Source organism: Mixophyes fleayi, chromosome 8 (genome assembly GCF_038048845.1).
Source record: "Mixophyes fleayi isolate aMixFle1 chromosome 8, aMixFle1.hap1, whole genome shotgun sequence".
NCBI classification, from domain to species: Eukaryota; Metazoa; Chordata; class Amphibia; order Anura; family Limnodynastidae; genus Mixophyes; species Mixophyes fleayi.
Genome location: NC_134409.1, coordinates 44,068,663 through 44,087,910, shown reverse-complemented (window position 1 = coordinate 44,087,910; position 19,248 = coordinate 44,068,663). Strand labels below are relative to the sequence as shown.

Sequence of the window (19,248 nt, the reverse complement as noted above, 5' to 3'; positions counted from 1 at the left end):
CTTTTCGTACAGTCTCTCTATGGTGGTGTTGAGAGAGGTTCTATATGAACAAAAACTTCAACTTTGTTTGAACTGGCGAGTGCCCTCTCTATCTCGGTTCTATTGTTGTGGTCTATTAAGATTACGGCGGAGGTACAGCACCCCAGCGGCTGAATATTTAGATGGGAGAGCAAGCCATTTGAAGATGGATATACTGTGTGTGTATGTGTGTTATATATGTGTATACATGCATGCATGCATACATACATACATACATACGTGAGAAATGAGCTATACATTCTTACTGTATAAATCACAGCCTAATCCAGTGGTTCCCAAACTTTTGCAGTTTGCGGCACCCTTTGAGTCTCCATAATTTTTTCAAGGCACCCCTCCAAAATATTTACCGAGCAGTCCTGTTTTATAAGTAGTTGGGCCAAAAAAAACCGTAATAAGCGTTTAGGTCAGGATAGAAATACTTTAGTTGTATGCAAAAATAATACACTTAAATCCAAGGGAAAATAATATATATATATATATATATATATATATATATATATATATATATTCTGTCAAAAAATAACTTACAACTAACTGACTCTGTGCCCTCCTTCCTTTCCACGCACACTCTGTGCCCTCCTTCCTTTCCACGCACACTCTGTGCCCTCCTTCCTTTCCACGCGCACTCTGTGCCCTTCTTCCTTTCCACGCGCACTCTGTGCCCTCCTTCCTTTCCACGCGCACTCTGTGCCCTCCTTCCTTTCCACGCGCACTCTGTGCCCTCCTTCCTTTCCACGCGCACTCTGTGCCCTCCTTCCTTTCCACGCGCACTCTGTGCCCTCCTTCCTTTCCACGCGCACTCTTGGCCCTCCTTCCTTTCCACGCGCACTCTGTGCCCTCCTTCCTTTCCACGCGCACTCTGTGCCCTCCTTCCTTTCCACGCGCACTCTGTGCCCTCCTTCCTTTCCACGCGCACTCTGAGACCTCTGCATCCCGGGGGCCAGGAAGAGGGAAAAAAAACTTGCCAATCCGGCGGCGCCCAGGACCCAGCATCCTCCTCTCTCCTGCCGCTCATCATTGAAAGTTGGACGTGATATCATGCCAGACATTCAGTAAGAAGCGAGGAGGGAGGATGATGGGTCCCAGGCGCCGTCGGATTGGTAAGTTTTTTTTGTTTGTTCCCCCCCCCCCCCCCCCCCCCCTCCCTCTTCCTGGCCGCGGCACACCTGTGACAGCCCTGGGAGCCGCGGGGCACACTTTGGGAACCGCTGGCCTAATCTCAACTTTTTCTTAACTCTATTATATATTTTTCAACTGTAAAAATTTCCTAAAACATTTTTACATTGCTAGTTTTGTTTAGAACTTGAGTTTGGACGTACAGCGATATTATACTGAAACATGGCTTAAAAAATGTTTTGCTAGGCTCTCCTCTTCTTCCTACATAGCACTATGTTTAGGATGTTTTATTAAAAAAAATGTATTGTATAGTAAAGCTTCTAGATGAACCACATTTCTTTAACAAAACCTAAACTTTACTTTTCATATTAAGTTGGAGGGTTTTACAGGGCAAAATCTTCTCTTATACAAGAAAGGTGTTAGTGAGGGGAAATAAATATAATATATATATATTTTTTTATTTTAGATACAACAAGATATTTTCTTGAGTATAGTACCAAAATAAATTGCTGTTTGTCTTTAAAACCAATAGAAATTTTGCTTGGATAGATTTCTTCTTTATTTGAAATCTTTAACTATTCATTTTCTGTCCATGGTTGGATATGCTTCTTTCTCGTTATGTTGACATGGGTACGCTTCTGCAAAACGTTTGAAGTGTCATCTTTTGTATCTTCTGCTTAGCTGTGAGTAGCAGATGTTGGTGTGTCCTGCATGCCTTAGACAGGAGAGGGAGCCATAGTACAGAAGAAAGGAAGATACAGTCATCAAAGTCATTCTGCAGCCTCCCCCAAACAGATTGTTGCCAGCCCAGAGTGAAGTTTTTTATATAGGCCCTGAAACCCAGAGTCTGCTCTATATAGCATATAATAAAGCTGTTCTTCTTTTACAGCCTTGCCCATTATTTTTATGTAATACAAGTGATGTTCGTAATATATGTAAAAACTTTTGGAAATATCTGAATAGTTGTGAAATCTGATGTCATAGATTGATTAGTAAAATGTGTCTGTTATAAGGTTAACAATACTCCTGCCTAAATTATTACAATATTGTAACTTTGGATCTCCCTGACCTATACAAAAGCACTTGGTTGTCAGCCAGGTGCAATTATGCACCAGTGAGTTCTAAAGCTTGATCATTTAAAGTTTGGGTGCTTTATTCTATTTGATCGCGAATTCTAACCTCTGAATGACCTGGTCCTTGTAACAGCTTTTACTGAATTACATCTCTTAAACAGAGGACAGAAAAATAAATTGTCACCCTTTCTAAAACCAAGGCATAAACATTTTAGGTGCTGTTATGAATTCGATGTTAAGGGAGGCCTTGACAAACTTTCCCAAAAGTTAGGAGCCAGTAAGAAAAAAAAGACAAAACCTGTGTTCAGACAGTGATGTACAAATCCTTAGGGGTGTGATTTCCCAATGTGTACTACCTAGCATGTACCAGCAGTGCCCACCACATCTTCCAAAGTGCATTAGCAGTATCCCAACACATTCACCCAGCAATGTCTAACATGTATCAGCAATGCCTTACTCCTTTACCCAGCATGTGCCAGACAATGTTGTATTGCCCAACATGTTCCTGCAGCACCTTATGTCAGGCTGTACGTGACCTAAGTGAACCGTAAGTCTAAATTGTATAAAGCAGTGTACAGGTAAGGGCAAAAGGAATTAAAACTAGCGACAGGCAGATGTCAATGGCATAAGATAGATCTTCACAAAACAGTCCCGAGATTACTCACCTACATGCAGTTAATCCGTATTGTAAAAGGACTTTTAGTGTTTGCTTCTGGCTATTAACATGAATCCCCCGCCCCAGATGAATGATTACTGGTCTCCAGCTGCTGGCTGTATTGCTTAGGGCCTCTCCACTATAAAGGTTTAGATAAACTGTTTCCTTTGAGATGAGGACTACTGTGCGCTCATGTTCTACTCCTTGGAGATACTGAAGATGGTTGACATAATTAATCCTTATGCAGCGTTCCACTTTTATATTGTGTATGCGCAATTTGGTCCACTATGCTGGTCCTTTCGATCCAAGGCTCCTGCTGAGCCAGCTCGCAATTACCCCAGCACAGCAAACTTGGGGCTTGACAATAAGTTATTTAGTACTGTGATACTGGAGCAATCGGCGTAATTATTAGAAGTAAGTTCAAACATGGTGTTAGGGTACAGGTGTAGCTTGAAATCATGGCTAAGACTATTTGAGGGATGTCCTATACAGGTGGGGGGAGGGTCCTTTCACCTGACCTACCAAGACTGCTATTGTTGCAAAATCAGGAGCGCAATTAGAAAGCCAGCAGATGACTTACTATATTCTTAGGATTGCAGTCATCAAAGTCAGCATGGCAGATTTTGTCTAGTATCGGAGTACCTTAAGTCTCCAGTTCCTTCTCATTAATATTGAAGTGTGTGGGGGGGGTTAATCAACATTTAGCCAATGAGATAATCAGTATACTTAGTGTTTTGATCTTGGGGGGGGGAAGTTACCTGTCCTCTCTTATGATTGTGTGAAGACGGGGCTGTGGTGGGTGGGCGGAGACTGATAGATGGTGGAAGCAGTAGGGTCTCACAACAGTAGTAATGTGGTTTGGTATCAAAAGTACCTCCTGTATGAAACACATAGCAGCTGTAGCAGCTATTGATGCAATTTTTTAAATAAAGTACATTAGGGATTTCTGTATGCCTTAAGTGGAAGACTTATCTGCACATTTAGTATGCAGCAGTGTCAATGCATGATGTGGAAAGTTTACACCGCTTACTAAATATATTAATATGTGCAAATGCGCTGTGTGTGTATATCTCTCTCTCTCTATATACTCTCTCTCTCTATATACTCTCTCTCTATATACTCTCTCTCTCGATATAGATATATATATATATATATATATATATATATATATATATATATATATATATATATCTCTATATCTATATCTATATATCTATTTATATATATATATATATCTATATATATCTATCTATATATATATCTATATCTATCCATATATATCTATATATATATTATGGTATTGAGTTTCAGAACCAAAGACCATAGAAGTTGCCTATATAGTAGGTTTCTATTGAGCACAGGACCTGTACCTAGTTAAGGATACCTAAAGTATCTGGTACATTTCAAAAAGTTTTACTGGATTTAAAAATAGAACACTCATGAACATAGTTTAAAATAGTCTCAAATTGCAAGACAAGTTTTGAACAAGGCATAGGCACAGACATTGCAGATATTCTGATCGGGTAATGATTACCTTCAGGAACTTGAAGCAACACATTAATGACAGCCTGACTGTCATTAATGAGCAGATGAAAACAGTTTTTCTGTCTTAAGGCTGCAGCATTTGTATGCTGTGAAAATACTGATGTCAAAGAACATTGTTGCTATATTTAAACACTTGTTCCAAGGGGCTGATTGGGGAATTTAAAGTTTTTCAGGACATTTGGTGAGTATTGTGCAAATGAAAGCCAAGTGGAACACCTTGCCAGCTATAAAATGACAATAAATCCTAAAATGCAGATGGGCTTCCAAATCAACATTTTTTTTTTTATACTTGTGTATGTATTGTTGCAGGGTATTTTTTTATGTTATGTATAATTGGTCCCACTGCTACTTTTAACACTGCTGTCTCATCTTGACTTTTCTAACTATTAAACTAAAGCTACCCGTGCACACCACTATTTCCACAAGCAAATAGGTTGTTTTATAGCATGCTGGTCATACATCAATGCTTGTCTGGGTCCAAAGTGGCCAGTGATTGAGATTAATCTCTTATTGCGGATAGATCAGATGTTGATAGTGGCTGCTGGAAGATCCAGTCAGCTGTTGGCCTATGTCATCAACAATGACCATATTAACTGGGACTCGTGATCCATGTGTGATCTGTTGCTTGTTCATGGTCACTTGTGTATTGGTAGTTATAGATATATGGCATTACCCTTACCTACCAGGAGTATGTAATAAAAGTATAAAATAGGGGAATGTTAAATTAACATGGTTTGGAAACAAACCATATATGCAGATTATAGTCATAACCTCAATATATGCCTGACTAAATACATCAAAGTCTTTTCTGTCAGTTGTAAAATCATTTAAGGTACACAGAATAGTGTGGGAACTAAAACATATTTACCATGTTTTTTTTTTGTTTTGTTTAAAGATTCTTACAAAAAAGCCACATTCTGGCCGATACTAGGTTTCACTTGACTATATTTCCCCTAGTACTGAATCTATTTACATTTATATAACCACAGATTTCACTGATTTTTCCAGAAAGTGTTGCAGCTTCAAATGATCAGGATCTGAGTAACAATGACAGTCATGAAAAGTCCTGTGCAGTTATTTCATTACATGTCTTCTTCTTTCTTTAGTGAATCCTGATGATTTGTATATTGTGGAACCATTGAAATTTTCTCCAGAGAAAAAGGTACTTTATAATCTCTTTAGCATATGTGAACAAAGAAAAATATAGAAAAATATAAACGTCATAGAAATTAAATCCCTCTGCAGTTGTTTCATGTTTGCTACAAGCATGGTGAGCTGAGCGGTAATGGCGCTGAAGACTTAAGTCATCTCTGGGATGGTATTTTCTGCTATGCAGTGAATATAGCACGTTTTATTGAATTGCTGGATTGCCTCCCTTATTGATGGATTAGAGGAAGTGAAAATGACATTTGAAGATTAAATCTCTCTTGCATTCCAACAGCAAAGAAACGTGTTTGCTCACCATGCTTGCCAGCATCAAGCACTGCAGTTATTACCAGGTAGCTAGGCAGGTCCCAAGAGAGGTGTCTCCATTGAATTGTCACCCTGAAGTTAGAGGAGGAGATGTTCCAACGGGTACCAAACCTTTTAACTTTAAATGTACCACGCCTAATATACACAAAACGCAGCTGCTAAATTAGGGCCAATTTCTAAGCCCTACTAAGGAACAACCACAAAACCTACATAGAGCAGCGCTGAAATGCACCCATATATCACATTTCAGCACTGCTCTGTGTGTTCTCTGGTATGTATAAGGATCATGTACTAAGCACTGATGACTTTGGCAATCAAATGTGCAATTCTAGTTGAATGCTCAAACCCCAAAATGCAGAATTGATTTGATGTCGACATGCTTATACATACAACTCTAAATACTCTAAGGCTTCATCCAGATGGGTCTTTGCCACATAAAAGAGAAAATACCTAGACCATTTTTCAATGTCCAGGAGAGTTGGAAGTGATGTAGCTTTCACTTTCTATGTATAAGTTTCTTTTAATATTAAATATAAATCCATAGATAATGTTTTTTTTTAAGAATCCAGTTCAAGCAAATGAAGACATTTTAGTAGCATTTTTGAAGAATGAAATCAGTCCACACTCCAAAAAAACAAACATCCATGCAGATAAGTAACTGTTTGAAGTTGCCCATAAGCAGCAAATATTATCATGGGCTAATGATTTTATTGAAAAGCATTAAAAATATTACAGATTTTTTCATTCAAGGAAATGTGCTTTTCATGTAGGTCAGGCCTGTCCAACCTGCGGCCCTCCAGATGTTGTGAAACTACAAGTCCCAGCATGCCCTTCCAGCTATCAACAGGTTGTCTACTGGCATTGCATGCTGGGGTTTGTAGTTTCACAACACCTGGAGGGCCGCAGGTTGGACAGGCCTGATGTAGGTGATTTAATTGTAGCAGTTGTATTACAGCTTTCATCAGCAGATGGCACTAAAACATTGATATTTGTAACTTAGTTTGTTCTAAGACATGCACAGTTGTTCGTGTTGTTTTATACTTTTTGACCAGCAGATGTTCTTATTTTTAAACTAAGGAAACATTCTTGAAATAAATGATTTAGTAGGTCATCTAGGGGTAAATGTATTAATGTCCGGATTCTTCAACCCCGGCGTGTTCAGCGTCTTCGGCGATTAAATTTAAAGCGGCGCTGCATTGTAAAGGGAAGTTTCCCTTTACAATGCAGCGCCGCTTTAAATTTAATCACCGAAGACACTGAACACGCCGGGGTTGAAGAATCCGGACATTAATACATTTACCCCCTAGAGTTAATTTCAAGTAGTCCATATTACCGCCACTTGATTTATTTATTTTTTCCACCACCCCTTTTTTTTATTTATTTAAAACAACATAAGCTCTTGTTAGCTGAAAAGCCCACCCCACCTTCTGTGTGTTATTTTTTTTGTGTCCTTTTCTATAAATTCTATAAAGAGAAATTTTGGCTTCAAAACAGAGGTCCTTGTAAAGATCCAGAAGAGGCACATCTTGGAAGGAATGGGAGAGATGACGAGGCCAAAAATAGCAGCTGTAATTCTAAGAGTATACAGTGTATACAATACAGTCCTTTCAAACTCCCATACTGGAGAATGGGAAATAAGCTGCCTGTGCCTTTTGTATGTGATAGATGCTATGCAATGAATTGGATATAATGGCCTGCTGGTAAACGCACATAGCAGTATAAGTGCACTGCATTTTTGTGGCTTCAGTTTGCACCGTTTTAGTGACCGTTTGAAGCAACCTATCTTCAGCAATAATTTGCATATTTTTCTAACATAACTGAATGTCTTCCCAGTACCCGTGTGAAATGTTACATAGTTTTATTTCTATTCTCATTTTTGAACTTGTGTTTACTGTTCTATCTGCAGAAAAAGCGTTGCAAATATAAAACTGAAAAGATCGAGACCTTAAAGCCGATGGATCCATTAAAAGCCCTCCCAAATGGGGACATTAAAGCAAAGAAAGACTTCACAAACCAGAGAGACTTCTCCAATATGGGAGAGGTGTACCATTCTTCCTACAAAGGGCCACCTTCCGAGGGCAGCTCCGAGACCTCTTCCCAATCAGAGGAGTCTTATTTCTGTGGCATCACAGCCTGCTCAGCGCTTTGTAACGGACAACCTCAAAAGACGAAAACTGAAAAAAGAGCCATTAAGCGCAGGCGCTCGAAACTTCAGGACCAAGGAAAGTTCATCAAAACCTTAGTACAGACTAAATCCGGGTCCATGCCCAGTCTGCATGACATTCTCAAAACCAACAAAGACTTGACTGTGGGAACATTTGGGGTTACAACAGTTTCTGGTCATCTCTAATCATTGCAGGGTATCTATTTTTTCTTTGTTTTCCACCTCTGTTACTACATAGAGGAAGTATCCAGCGTATGATTTAAGGATTACATGCACAACCTGACTAGATTGAGCTGGTCTTGGAAAAATATGAATCATCTCCAATTCCTGGACATTTTAAAAAAAGGAAATGGGGCATACCGGTCTCCATATGGAAATCATTAAATAGGATTAGATTTTACACAGTTCATTTACTTGGGGTGACATTTTATACCTAGTTTGTTGGGTTGAACTTGAGCTCAACCTCTCGTCCCCTATCCTGACGTTCCTGTACTTGCACCTTTCCATATTTATGTGCCTTCTGTCTATTTATAATGCTACCAGAGAGAAAAGCACCAAGTGTGAATGTGTGAAAATATATAATATATATATATATATATATATATATATATATATATATATATATATATATTTGTTTTTATAATTGTTTCTTTTGTTAATTTGCTTTTTTCCCCTGATCTTTCTTGCCGCTTCACAGTTTAACACTATAGTGTATCAGGACATTTCTGGGAGGAATGCGAGGAAAAAAAAAAAAAACCCCAACGTGAAGGGTTAAATATATTAGATGTTCTATGTGTGTTAGGTGTGGTTGTTTCCCAAAAGATAACCCTGAGCTTCTACAGCTGTACAGTTCTTCAAGAAAACCTGTTACCTACATTGGTTGTCTTCTGACTAAATATTGCAACTTTTTCCACTTGGTTTGAATGTGCGTGTGTAATCTAGAGTATATGGAGTAAAAGAATATGCTTGTGGTGAGTCCTTTGCTGCCAGGGGTGCCTCTAAAATGAATCAGTAGCCCTGCTGATCATAAAGGTGTTACAGCCTAATTTACATTTCTGACCAGTCTTAGACCTCTCCAGGATCCAGTCACATAACTTCATCACAGTCTTTAGATAATGTGCTGTAATTTTCATCTAGAGATAAAAGGAGATACAATGAAATGCTTATTTAAGCTGTTTCACTTAGTATAAGCGGGTTCAATAACTTAAGAATTAATGCATTTTACTTTGTTTTGATTGGGAATCCTACAATCGGTACATTTTCCACTTGCTACTCCTAATTAAAGATATTTTATATATGCCAATCTGCAATACAAAAGTCGTGTAACAAGCGTTAAGATATTCTTATGAACCCAAATATTAAGCTAAATTGAATTAATAGTTATGAACTCAAAAAGGCTCATGAGAAACCCACCCTGACAGTTCCTGCAGTCCTATGATCCTCCATGATACACCGCTTTCGGTTTACTCACACTGTCCATCAGTTATGGACATTAAAACTACAAGCTGTGAGCCTGAAGGATCATTAATAGTGTAAGAGCTGGTATGATGATTTTTTAACCAAGCCCTGGGGGTCCCGTGAATAGGATCACCATGGTTTTGCAAGTTGGGATGGTGGGCTTGACTTCTCAAATAAAACAGTTTTTTATTTCATGGCGTTCTCTCTTTTTAAGGTTTTATTGGTGCCAATAGCAAAAGTGTGCTTTGATCAATCTAGTGCAAGTTAGGCTTGTGATTGCAAATTGGCTTCATTTACAGGACATTTGCGCTGTTAACATTTTATTAAATAATCCTTTGATCACCTTAAAACATTTACATGGGCTAATTTTCAATATTGCCAAAAGAATAGCTATTTGCACTGTATACAACATATAAAAAGGTAATCTATTCCACAATTCTAGTATTTGACCAGGTTAACTTAATTATATTTTGTTAGATATAATTAGATTTGCATTCAGGATTTTTCAAAGAAAAAAGCCCTGATTATGTGAGCTTTAATAAAACTACTGAGAAGAATTCAGCTGTTTAAAATTTTACAAATGGTTGGATACATTGTATGTTTTAAATTGTTTTTTTTTTTTTATTTTTTATTTTTTTATTCTATTAACACTTTAATTAGGAACAAAAAAACTATTTGCCAAGTAAAGATGTCGGAAATTGGTGGTGAGATTGAGATTTGTAGACCTAGAATATTGTAGAAATCCAGGACATTTTCCCTTTGCCTCTGTCTATATGCAGTTGTAGCAGTATCCAGAGGCAATGGGACATGAGACGAAAAGGCATAATATACACAATGGAACCTCAAATATTTGTGTACCTGTACTCTAAGTTAATGGAATCCTACTTGCGTATCCACATGCGACTTGGCATTCTTCACAGTAAATTCTATGGATTTTTTTAGTGTCTCTCTTAAAGGGGTTGTATTACTATCTTAAAAAATACATATGTTGTAGGTCAGTGCCAGTCTCTTAAAACAAAGGCATTGCCGTTGCTGTACGATGCATCATTGCAATGTTATCAACACAGTGGAGGGTTATTTATTGTATACCATTTAGGTATCATTTTGCATGATACTGGAGCGATTATCTGCCGAATGCTTTTATAGACCACAGTTACCTCTGTAGACTAGAGGAAGGTATTATAGTCATTTCAAACAAATGCCAAAGAAAAGCAATGCATCTGGATCACACCAACCCATAAAGTTAGTTTGGGACATGTTAAATGGATACATTTCATTGATCGTTGGTTTAACTTTTACGTTTTAGAGTTTGCTTTTAGACATACAATGCATTGAACTGTTTTAGTACTGTGGATTTTGGGGGTGACTCATTCGCTGACCTGTAGAAAAAATGTATAATTTCTTCTTGTTACCTGCAGCAAAGCAGCACTTGGTTTAGCTAGAATTTACTGCGCCATGTTTATGACCATGGTAGAAATAGAATATTTGTGGTTTATTTGTGCATATTAAGTATTTTGTTAAGTATGCTTTTATGTTCCAAAGTTTGTAGTTTAACTGTGTATTTATTTAGTTTGGCAGAACAGCCCAATGTCTTTAAAATATTGAGTCGTATGATAGGATGCCTGGTGCTATGTGCACTGACCCATGTAGATTTATGTCCTATGGATATTATATTTGATATTTCCCTTTATGTGTAAAGGTTCCACAATGTGATTAACGCCTAATATAGGTGTTGTGGGACCTCATTATTCTGTATTTTTTATCAATGTCTAGGTTTAACTTATTATTTTGTAAAACAACTATTTGTTTTGACGCTAAATAATATTTTTTTCTTCATATCCTCCAATAGTTGTGATTTTTTTTGTTTTCAGGGCATAACCATTGTATATACAAATAGAAAACAGGATATACCCTATTAAAACATCTAACTGTAGTCAGACTGCTGTCTTGCCATGGTTTGTTGTAGTGAGAGAAACCACAAGAAGAGAGGATAGACAGAAACCAGACTAACAGAAGCTAGATTGTGCTTTAAGCCACTAGTATTTCCAATATAAGAATGCAAATCCTGTTACAGATGGAGAAGGGCTGCTGTAGACATTTTTGCATGCCCCAATGCTTGTCCAATTGATGCAAATGCACCAAATCACTGTGCATTAGCCCCCTACAAATCATTTTGTGGGAATGGAGCGTAGGTAAGGGGCACTTGTGTTGGTCACTCGTCTATAATAGCCCATCTGAATTTAGAATGGAAATCTCTTTTAAAGTACAATAGATTACTGCATCCCATAGATATGGCAAAAAGTTTTATGAATTCTACATAGCGGATTTAAAAAAAAAACCCAAAAAAAAAACTACTTAGGGCTAGATTTACTAAGGTGCGAGTTTGAAAAAGTGGGGATGTTGCCTATAGCAACCAATCAGATTCTAGCTTTCATTTATTTAGTACTTTCTACAAAATGATAGCTAGAATCTGATTGGTTGCTATAGGCAACATCCCCACTTTTTCAAACCCGCAGCTTAGTAAATCTAGCCCTTAGTTTCTAATGACTTGTAATATGTTAACGCTGTGAGATTAACATTAACTGCTTTTAGTGATTAGTCGATATGTTTGGAGACGTTGGCCCATCACTGAATACTTTACCCTGACCAAAAATATGCTTCTTGCACGAGTACTAATGGAGGCGTGGATTTATATGCATTTTTTAATTGGGTTTTTGAAGTTGGATTCATGCTGTGTTGAAAGATTTCGGTACTACAAGATCAAGTCTCTGTCCTGCTGGAAGAAGGGTAGTTAAATGTCAGCACTTTGTTACATTTTGCTGCAGTTTGTTAATGTGACAGTACCATTCAGTAATTGGCAACTTATAGCACTTTAAGTTAGCATCATGGGAGATGCAGTTCAGGAAGATTGGAATGCTGCAGGTGGATAAACTTCCGGGCATAATGTTTGAGTTGTTTGGGATCTTTATACATAGATTTCTAACATCTATGCAAAAAAACTATAATCAACATGACCTACTTAGGTACAGGAAATGAGCTGTGGAAGCTGAGAATATCTCTAGTATCACTTCATAGTTGTGGATTTGCAGCTAATCTCGTATCTGCTAATAGAGCTGCATTTATGAAATGTTAACAATCTAACCACAGTTGTTGTTTTCATTTCTACATTTTCATGAGCTTTATTTAAAGTGAGCCCTTAACTACCACACAAATCCATAGAAACATTTGTCGCAACTTCCTACTTTTTTTTTTTCCCATTTTAAAGCCTGTGACAAAGAATTGTAAGGTGATGGGTAGCTGATTAAAATATATGCATTTCTTGCATACATCTCTAGACGTGCAGTTTAAACAGCTACACCAATTGTCCATCTACATCATGAGCATAGCCAAGCTTTAACATACTAATCTGTAAGAATCAGAACAGGTGTAAAATATTTTTCATCATATGGTTGATCGTTCATAAATCCATTTCCCTTTTAAGAACTCTATTTATTTATTTTGTCTTGTACTAATATGCAAGTGACTTTCATGTTTAATTTGAGTGATAGAATTATGCAGGTTTTGTAGTTTTGAGGGTGATTGGATATTTACAATCCTCACTGATTTTGAAGACGGCAGATTATTTTCCTTATCGATATAGCAAATGACCTCCAGTTTATCTGGTAAATGGATTCCAGTAGCTACTAGCTGGAACCATGCGACTATGTAGATTCAGGAAGATCATGCATCTATCCTTTCATTTTTGGAAAACACAAAAAGGAAGAGCAGTACTTGTGTTTTCCTAGGGAAGTAGAATAAGCTGTGTGGGATACTCTTTACATCCCTATTCAATCTTCTTTACATTAATACTAACTAGGAGAGTACATAACATTTAGTGGCTTCAGAGATTGCTTTTTAAGGTTGTGAAATTACTATTTTATCATTTAAAGTGTTTAAAGCCTTGACTCTACTCTTCTCATTGAAATTCTGAATAACTGGATGCTTGGCACATTTAAAGTGTTAAAGTAAAACTATATCAAGAATCTTTAAGAAGTTCTCATAATACTCTCGGTCATGTCAAGTGTGTACACACCGTATGTCTATTCTACTTGTGTTTTAATATAATTTATAAATCTATCTGGCTCATTGATGGTGGCATTGATTCTCTATTCTTAACACACCAGCATTGAAGCCAATGGATCTCAAGTTTATCAGGGCAAATAAGTTATTTCTTTGTATATTTCCGATTATATATAAATGTTTCCTTGGTTTCAATTCTGGCACTCCAGAGAACTAAAAAGACAGCAAAGAAAATGATAGAAAGGACTAATATGTTGACGTTCCCACACATGGGCATGGTTATAGCTGTATAATTCATGTCCCGTCTAACTGCATGAGTTATATGGAACTCGTATTACAATTTGTTTTCTTCAGAGTCCCTTCAATTTATAATGACTTTTTCGGGTCCAAGTGGTTACAGCAGTATAACATTGTAATAGCTCTAACTCCAGTACGTGCCTAGATGTGCTTTTCATAGGACAATATTCCGTCTCATCAGTTTAAATAGGATGGATGTGTAAATCTTAACTTGTTGGAATTCAAAACCTTTGTGTCTAACTGCTTTTCTATGTATTCATGCCCCATTGTATGTTCGTTTCACACAATTCTGTTTTGGTTTTACCATTTGTAAAATGTTTGTCTCACCACTTAATGTTTTCTGAATACTCCCCCAGGCTCATTACTGTATTTGCTGCTTACATGTATTTTTCCAAACACAAACCAGATTGTTTGCTTTCAGTGTGACCATATTCCTAAATAGCTGTGCAGACAGCTTGAGCGCCCTGACCTTAATTTTTTAAACTGGTCTAGAAGATAACAAGCAGGGAATTTCATTTTTTATGGCTTACAACTATATGGTGAAAAGTGTAACTCCAGAGCCTTAGTGCAATTTAGAAACTGTGAATTTCCAAATAAATATGAACACTTGTCTCTACTATCAGTTGTGGTGTGTTTGTTCATAATGTGTGTTTTTGTTTTTGTTTTTGTTTTAATTTGAACCGTCCAGGAAGTAATGGAATATCCTAACATTTATAAGCTACCTTTGAATGTTCGCATTAGCCATGATGGATAACTGTATTTGCTACTTTTCTATACCTTCCCCCAAAGACCATTATTATTAGCAGTGGAAAGAGAATTTTCAGTTCAGTACATTTTCATTTTCAATGGATTTACACAATTAATACAATATATTGTATAATTTGTAGCAATATATATTTATATATGTTCATATTAAGCATAATTCTTAACTTCCATTTTAGTACCACTTACCAACAATTTACAAATCTTTTTAATATCAAACTATAAAAATCTATAAATTGGCTACAATCAAAAATTGTAATTATTCCTCTTTATTGGTGCATCATATCTCTGAGCTATTTATTCCCTTTATTTTGACGCATCACTCTTGACACTTGTTTGTCTTGTACTTTGATATGACACTGAATAGGCCTGCAAACAATGACAGATTTTCTTAGTCTGAGCACTTTCTAAAATTTACTAAAAATTTTCTTAAGGGATGATTATAGAATTAATTTTAATAATTCTTTAACGCATTATTTCAGCAGTCAAGGTTTCCACCATGGAATGACATTTGTACAAAGGTATTCTATGTTTTAATGGGTGCTTTTGTAGATGGTTATATTTGGCATAACAGTCCCCTTGGGGCAATCATACTTGTCTACATTCCTTTTTCATTTAGGTGTTTTTACTCTTTTGGAAAATAGATCTTTATTTTGAGGATAAAATCAAATCAGTCAATTTTAATATAATTTCTGATAGTTTTGGATAATGATTAACATATTAAAATCAAGCACACAACTGAAATGTTCGATATTGGAACATGTTTCTTAATGATCCATTTTTAGAAAAACTTTTTATCACAAGGATTGGGCATGTTCGGTGATGTCACATATCTGAGGATCTATACAAAATGGTGTGTTCAGTGCTGTCAAATACTCCTAAAATCCGTTTGCACACAGCTGTCTTTGATGAAAATTACAACCCTAGGACTCAAATTTGACATCCTGTCTACTTGTCAAGAGTAGTTTTAAAATCTTCCAAATGTGACTCGACAATCTACTTCGAATGTCACAAGTGACTAATTAGAAATTGAGTCCTTCATGGACTGGTACTATTTGTCTTGTGTGATCCAACAAAGAATATTTCTAATATGACTTTGAATAGGCAGATTATGTCTTTTTGGTCTCTTATATCTTTCTGCAGCTGTTACAGAATTGTCCCTGTTAGAAACATGTTTATTTTACAATCTAAATAAACTTATATTTAGGATAACAGCCCTTACAGTGCAAGTGATTTCTACATGTTTGTTAATGGAAATATAGAACATCTGTTTACATGTGATTGCTACAACAAAAAATGCTTTCTTTTACTGTTGTGAATATAATCGTTTGCATATGTTGTGGTTTTCATAGGACGCTTGAAGATAATATTCGACCATATGTAAGTAGATAAAGGTTATAAAAATGAAAAAAGCACTGCTCGTTTTCATCTACCCTTTGTTTCCGTAAGCTGGAAATAATTAACTATGAATACTTCAAATGTCTAAAATAAACACATTTAATAAAAAAAATAAGCCTAAAAACAGATTTTTGTAATCGTCCAACATATGGATGCAAAACTGGACATTTACTGGCACTGTATAAGGTTATAATAGTCAAGCATATAGAACCTCCTATAAGGAATACACAAAGACTGGAACTTTTGCAGGTGTGGTAAGTGCCTGATTCAGAACTTTTACCAGTCACTCAGGTCTTAATCAGTGGAATATCTCTATCCATTAGGAACAGTAATTAGTGCCAGCTGAGAGGTGTAATTGCTTTTACTGGAAATGATAGAGGCTTAAAACGAAGCTATAGTCAGTTCATCCGGTCTTTATTAGCAGATGTGTCTCCATTCAAGAACGGTAATCCGAATCTGCTGAAAGATGTACTTGCAATTGCCAGGAAAGAAGCATCCCTCGCTGGTCCTGCTATGAGATACTATTGTCGAAGTCGTATAATTAGATGAACGAAAGTATATTGGTTAATATTGTTTTATTGGTCGATTGCACGTAGCATACGGCGATCGCAAGGTAAAATACGCACGTACACACTCTCGTTACATCATTTATATAATTCATATTGGTTCCGTTACACTGTAATTTATGAGCAGATAGTATTTAGTTTATTATTAGTTTATATAATATGATTAAATGTACACTTCAGTGGTATTTAAGGTTCAGGTTAAAGGAAATGTGTCATGTCAATCGCTAGGGCAATGCTTATTTGAATCGATACAATTACTTTAATAATTTGGGGGCTCTGAGTTTGGAGGTTACGTTATCGGCAGGTATGCAACACTTACGGTTTTTGGTTCCTCAACAAAGGGTGTATTGACGGACGCGTCTCATACGGGAAAGAACGCAATGTGTTCAAGACCTGTGGTTCACTTTGTGCTGCGAAACCGAATGTCCGTTGTTGCATAGTCTGAAGGAACGCTAACTAGAATCTAGGGACAAGAAAGAAAAATGTTTCTTTTTTATTGTCGTTTTGCGTTTTAAAAGGTATTGTATTGCATAGCGTATGTGTACTTCCTGCTTAGCGTATGTGAACTTCCGGTAAGATTTTCCACGTGGTTAAACAATCGTTTTGATAGTTATTATATGTGCATAGTATAGTTACTTGTGAAAGCCTCTGAGACATTATTACTATTGTTGGGAACTTTCGATTTTCTGCGCAGAAAAGGTGTATGTTGTGTGATTTTGTGACGTAGATACAGTTTTATTGTTGATTGAGCTCAGTTGCTGTCTGACGAGGCAGGTTGCCTAACTGAAGGACGGTATACGGGGCAGGTATACCGAGTGCGAAAACTGGATTTTTCGCGAAGTGCCACCAATAGATCGCAAGGTTTACTGATAATTAGTATTAGTAAGCGGTGCGATCTAACCGCACAGTAAACACAGCCATGAGTGTAAAATTGAAAGTGTAGCGCGGATCAATAATATTGGAAAGGCTGGCCGATTCTATCGACTTAGTGCTTTCAGTGATAATAAACTCAACAGAAATTGGTGGTAGCCGGGCTATCGAGGAACTATTTCTGTGTTAGGGATTCTCGTTTGGAACGAGAAGAAGCCAGTGGACGCGGCTATTTGGAAATACCTCCACCGGGCATTAGAGATCTCTAGCGGTGCTTGTAGCAACAGGGTTGAAATTGTTTGCTGGAAAGAACAGAGTATTTCGGTATATCTGTGTTCCACATAAAAGGGTATTGTTTGCTGGAAAGAACAGAGCATTGCTGTGTATCTGTGTTCCGCATAGAAGGTACTGTTCAACATGGGTGCTAAGCATACGCTAGAGATGGCCAGTGTACTGCCTAAGGAAGGGCCTATTGGTTCAGCGAGGTTTCTTATGTGTAAGAAATATGGTGAATACCCAACGGTTATTGCGACACGTGGGTCAAGATGACCAAAGAGTGTGTTAGGCCATTCCCAACAATAGGAAGTTTTAATTCGGAGGTACTAAACGTAAAAGATAAAGTGTGGTTAATTAAGTCAACGAAAACGAGAATTAAACATGATTGTTTAAAGTTGTGGCAAATGGAAGGTAACACGTGACAGAACAGCGAATGCACAGCAGAAGTAAGTGTGGCGAAAAGTGCGCGCACAGCGGAAATGAGCATACCGGAAGTGTGCATTGCAAAGCGTGGAGAACTGAGCGCAAGCACGCCCCAGACAAATTCGGTTGGGGCGGAAAGTACAGCCAATACCAAAAATGTAAAAACTGTAACTAGTAACTTGTATGTTGTTTTAAGTAATGTTAAAAGTAGTGTTTCAGGACAAAGAAAAGGAACGATCCCACCAGCAGGGGCAGCAGCTGAAAGTGGTGAGAATAATGTAAAGGTTAACACAGGGGGAGACATCCATTATACTGTAACAGCAATTCCAACAACTAGTTCAGAATGTAGTGATTTGGTAGACTTACATCCTGTCTGCACAACAGCAGTTCCCAATGGGAAAGTGGACAGAGATGGTGACGTTCCCTTAAAACATGTAGCAAAGCATGATCCATGGACTAGGTCTAAAATATTTTCAATTTTGTCTGATTTCCCTGATCCTAGGAAAGATTTGACCAAGTGTCAGAAGTTTATTAGATATTATGGTAATGTGTACGAGCCAACTAATAACAATTGGCAAGTATTATTGAAGACCTGTCTTCTCAATACTGATATACAAAAGTTTATTAAGGATTGTATGTTGGAGGAGGATATATCCTCAACAGAGGGCGATAACCATGAGAATATTAACCACATAATTTCTCAGTTGGCCATATACTTTCCTACGATAGTGGACTGGAGTCAAATTTTTACTATCAAACAAAAGGACAGTGAGAGTGCAACAGACTATTTTTGCAGGGTTCCGATAGCGATGGCCAAAGACACTGGGGTAACAGACATAAAAGATAATGTACACTACAGGGAGGTTGCTGTTACAGTTCTAATGGATGGCCTCAGGAAAAACTTGAAAAGAAGGGTGCAAACTTCATTACCAAACTGGAAAGGAATCACTGTAAGTGCTCTCAGGGAGTAAGCTATAGGACATAAGTATAAATAAACAGAAAAAGACACTAAGTGATAGGGTAATGATGCCAAGTATCCCAACTCTAGAGGGACTGCACACACGATCACCAGCA

The 19,248-nt window shown here is 37.2% G+C and overlaps 1 protein-coding gene across 5 annotated transcripts in view; it reads left to right on the top strand.

Annotated features, from left to right (window-relative positions):
• Window positions 1-8,472, top strand: part of SUCO (SUN domain containing ossification factor) — an 82,086-nt gene extending 73,614 nt beyond the window's left edge. For 4 of the 5 annotated variants that reach the window (XM_075182449.1, XM_075182448.1, XM_075182447.1 and 1 more), the window contains 2 exons: window positions 5,535-5,590; window positions 7,808-8,472. In XM_075182449.1, coding sequence (XP_075038550.1) covers window positions 5,535-5,590; window positions 7,808-8,251 — 500 coding nt within the window. In that variant the 3' untranslated portion in view covers window positions 8,252-8,472. Of the gene's footprint in view, window positions 1-1,836; window positions 2,012-5,534; window positions 5,591-7,807 lie in introns of those variants that run through there. The other variant, XM_075182452.1, reaches the window with a different exon arrangement.
• Window positions 8,473-19,248: the final 10,776 nt, after the last annotated feature.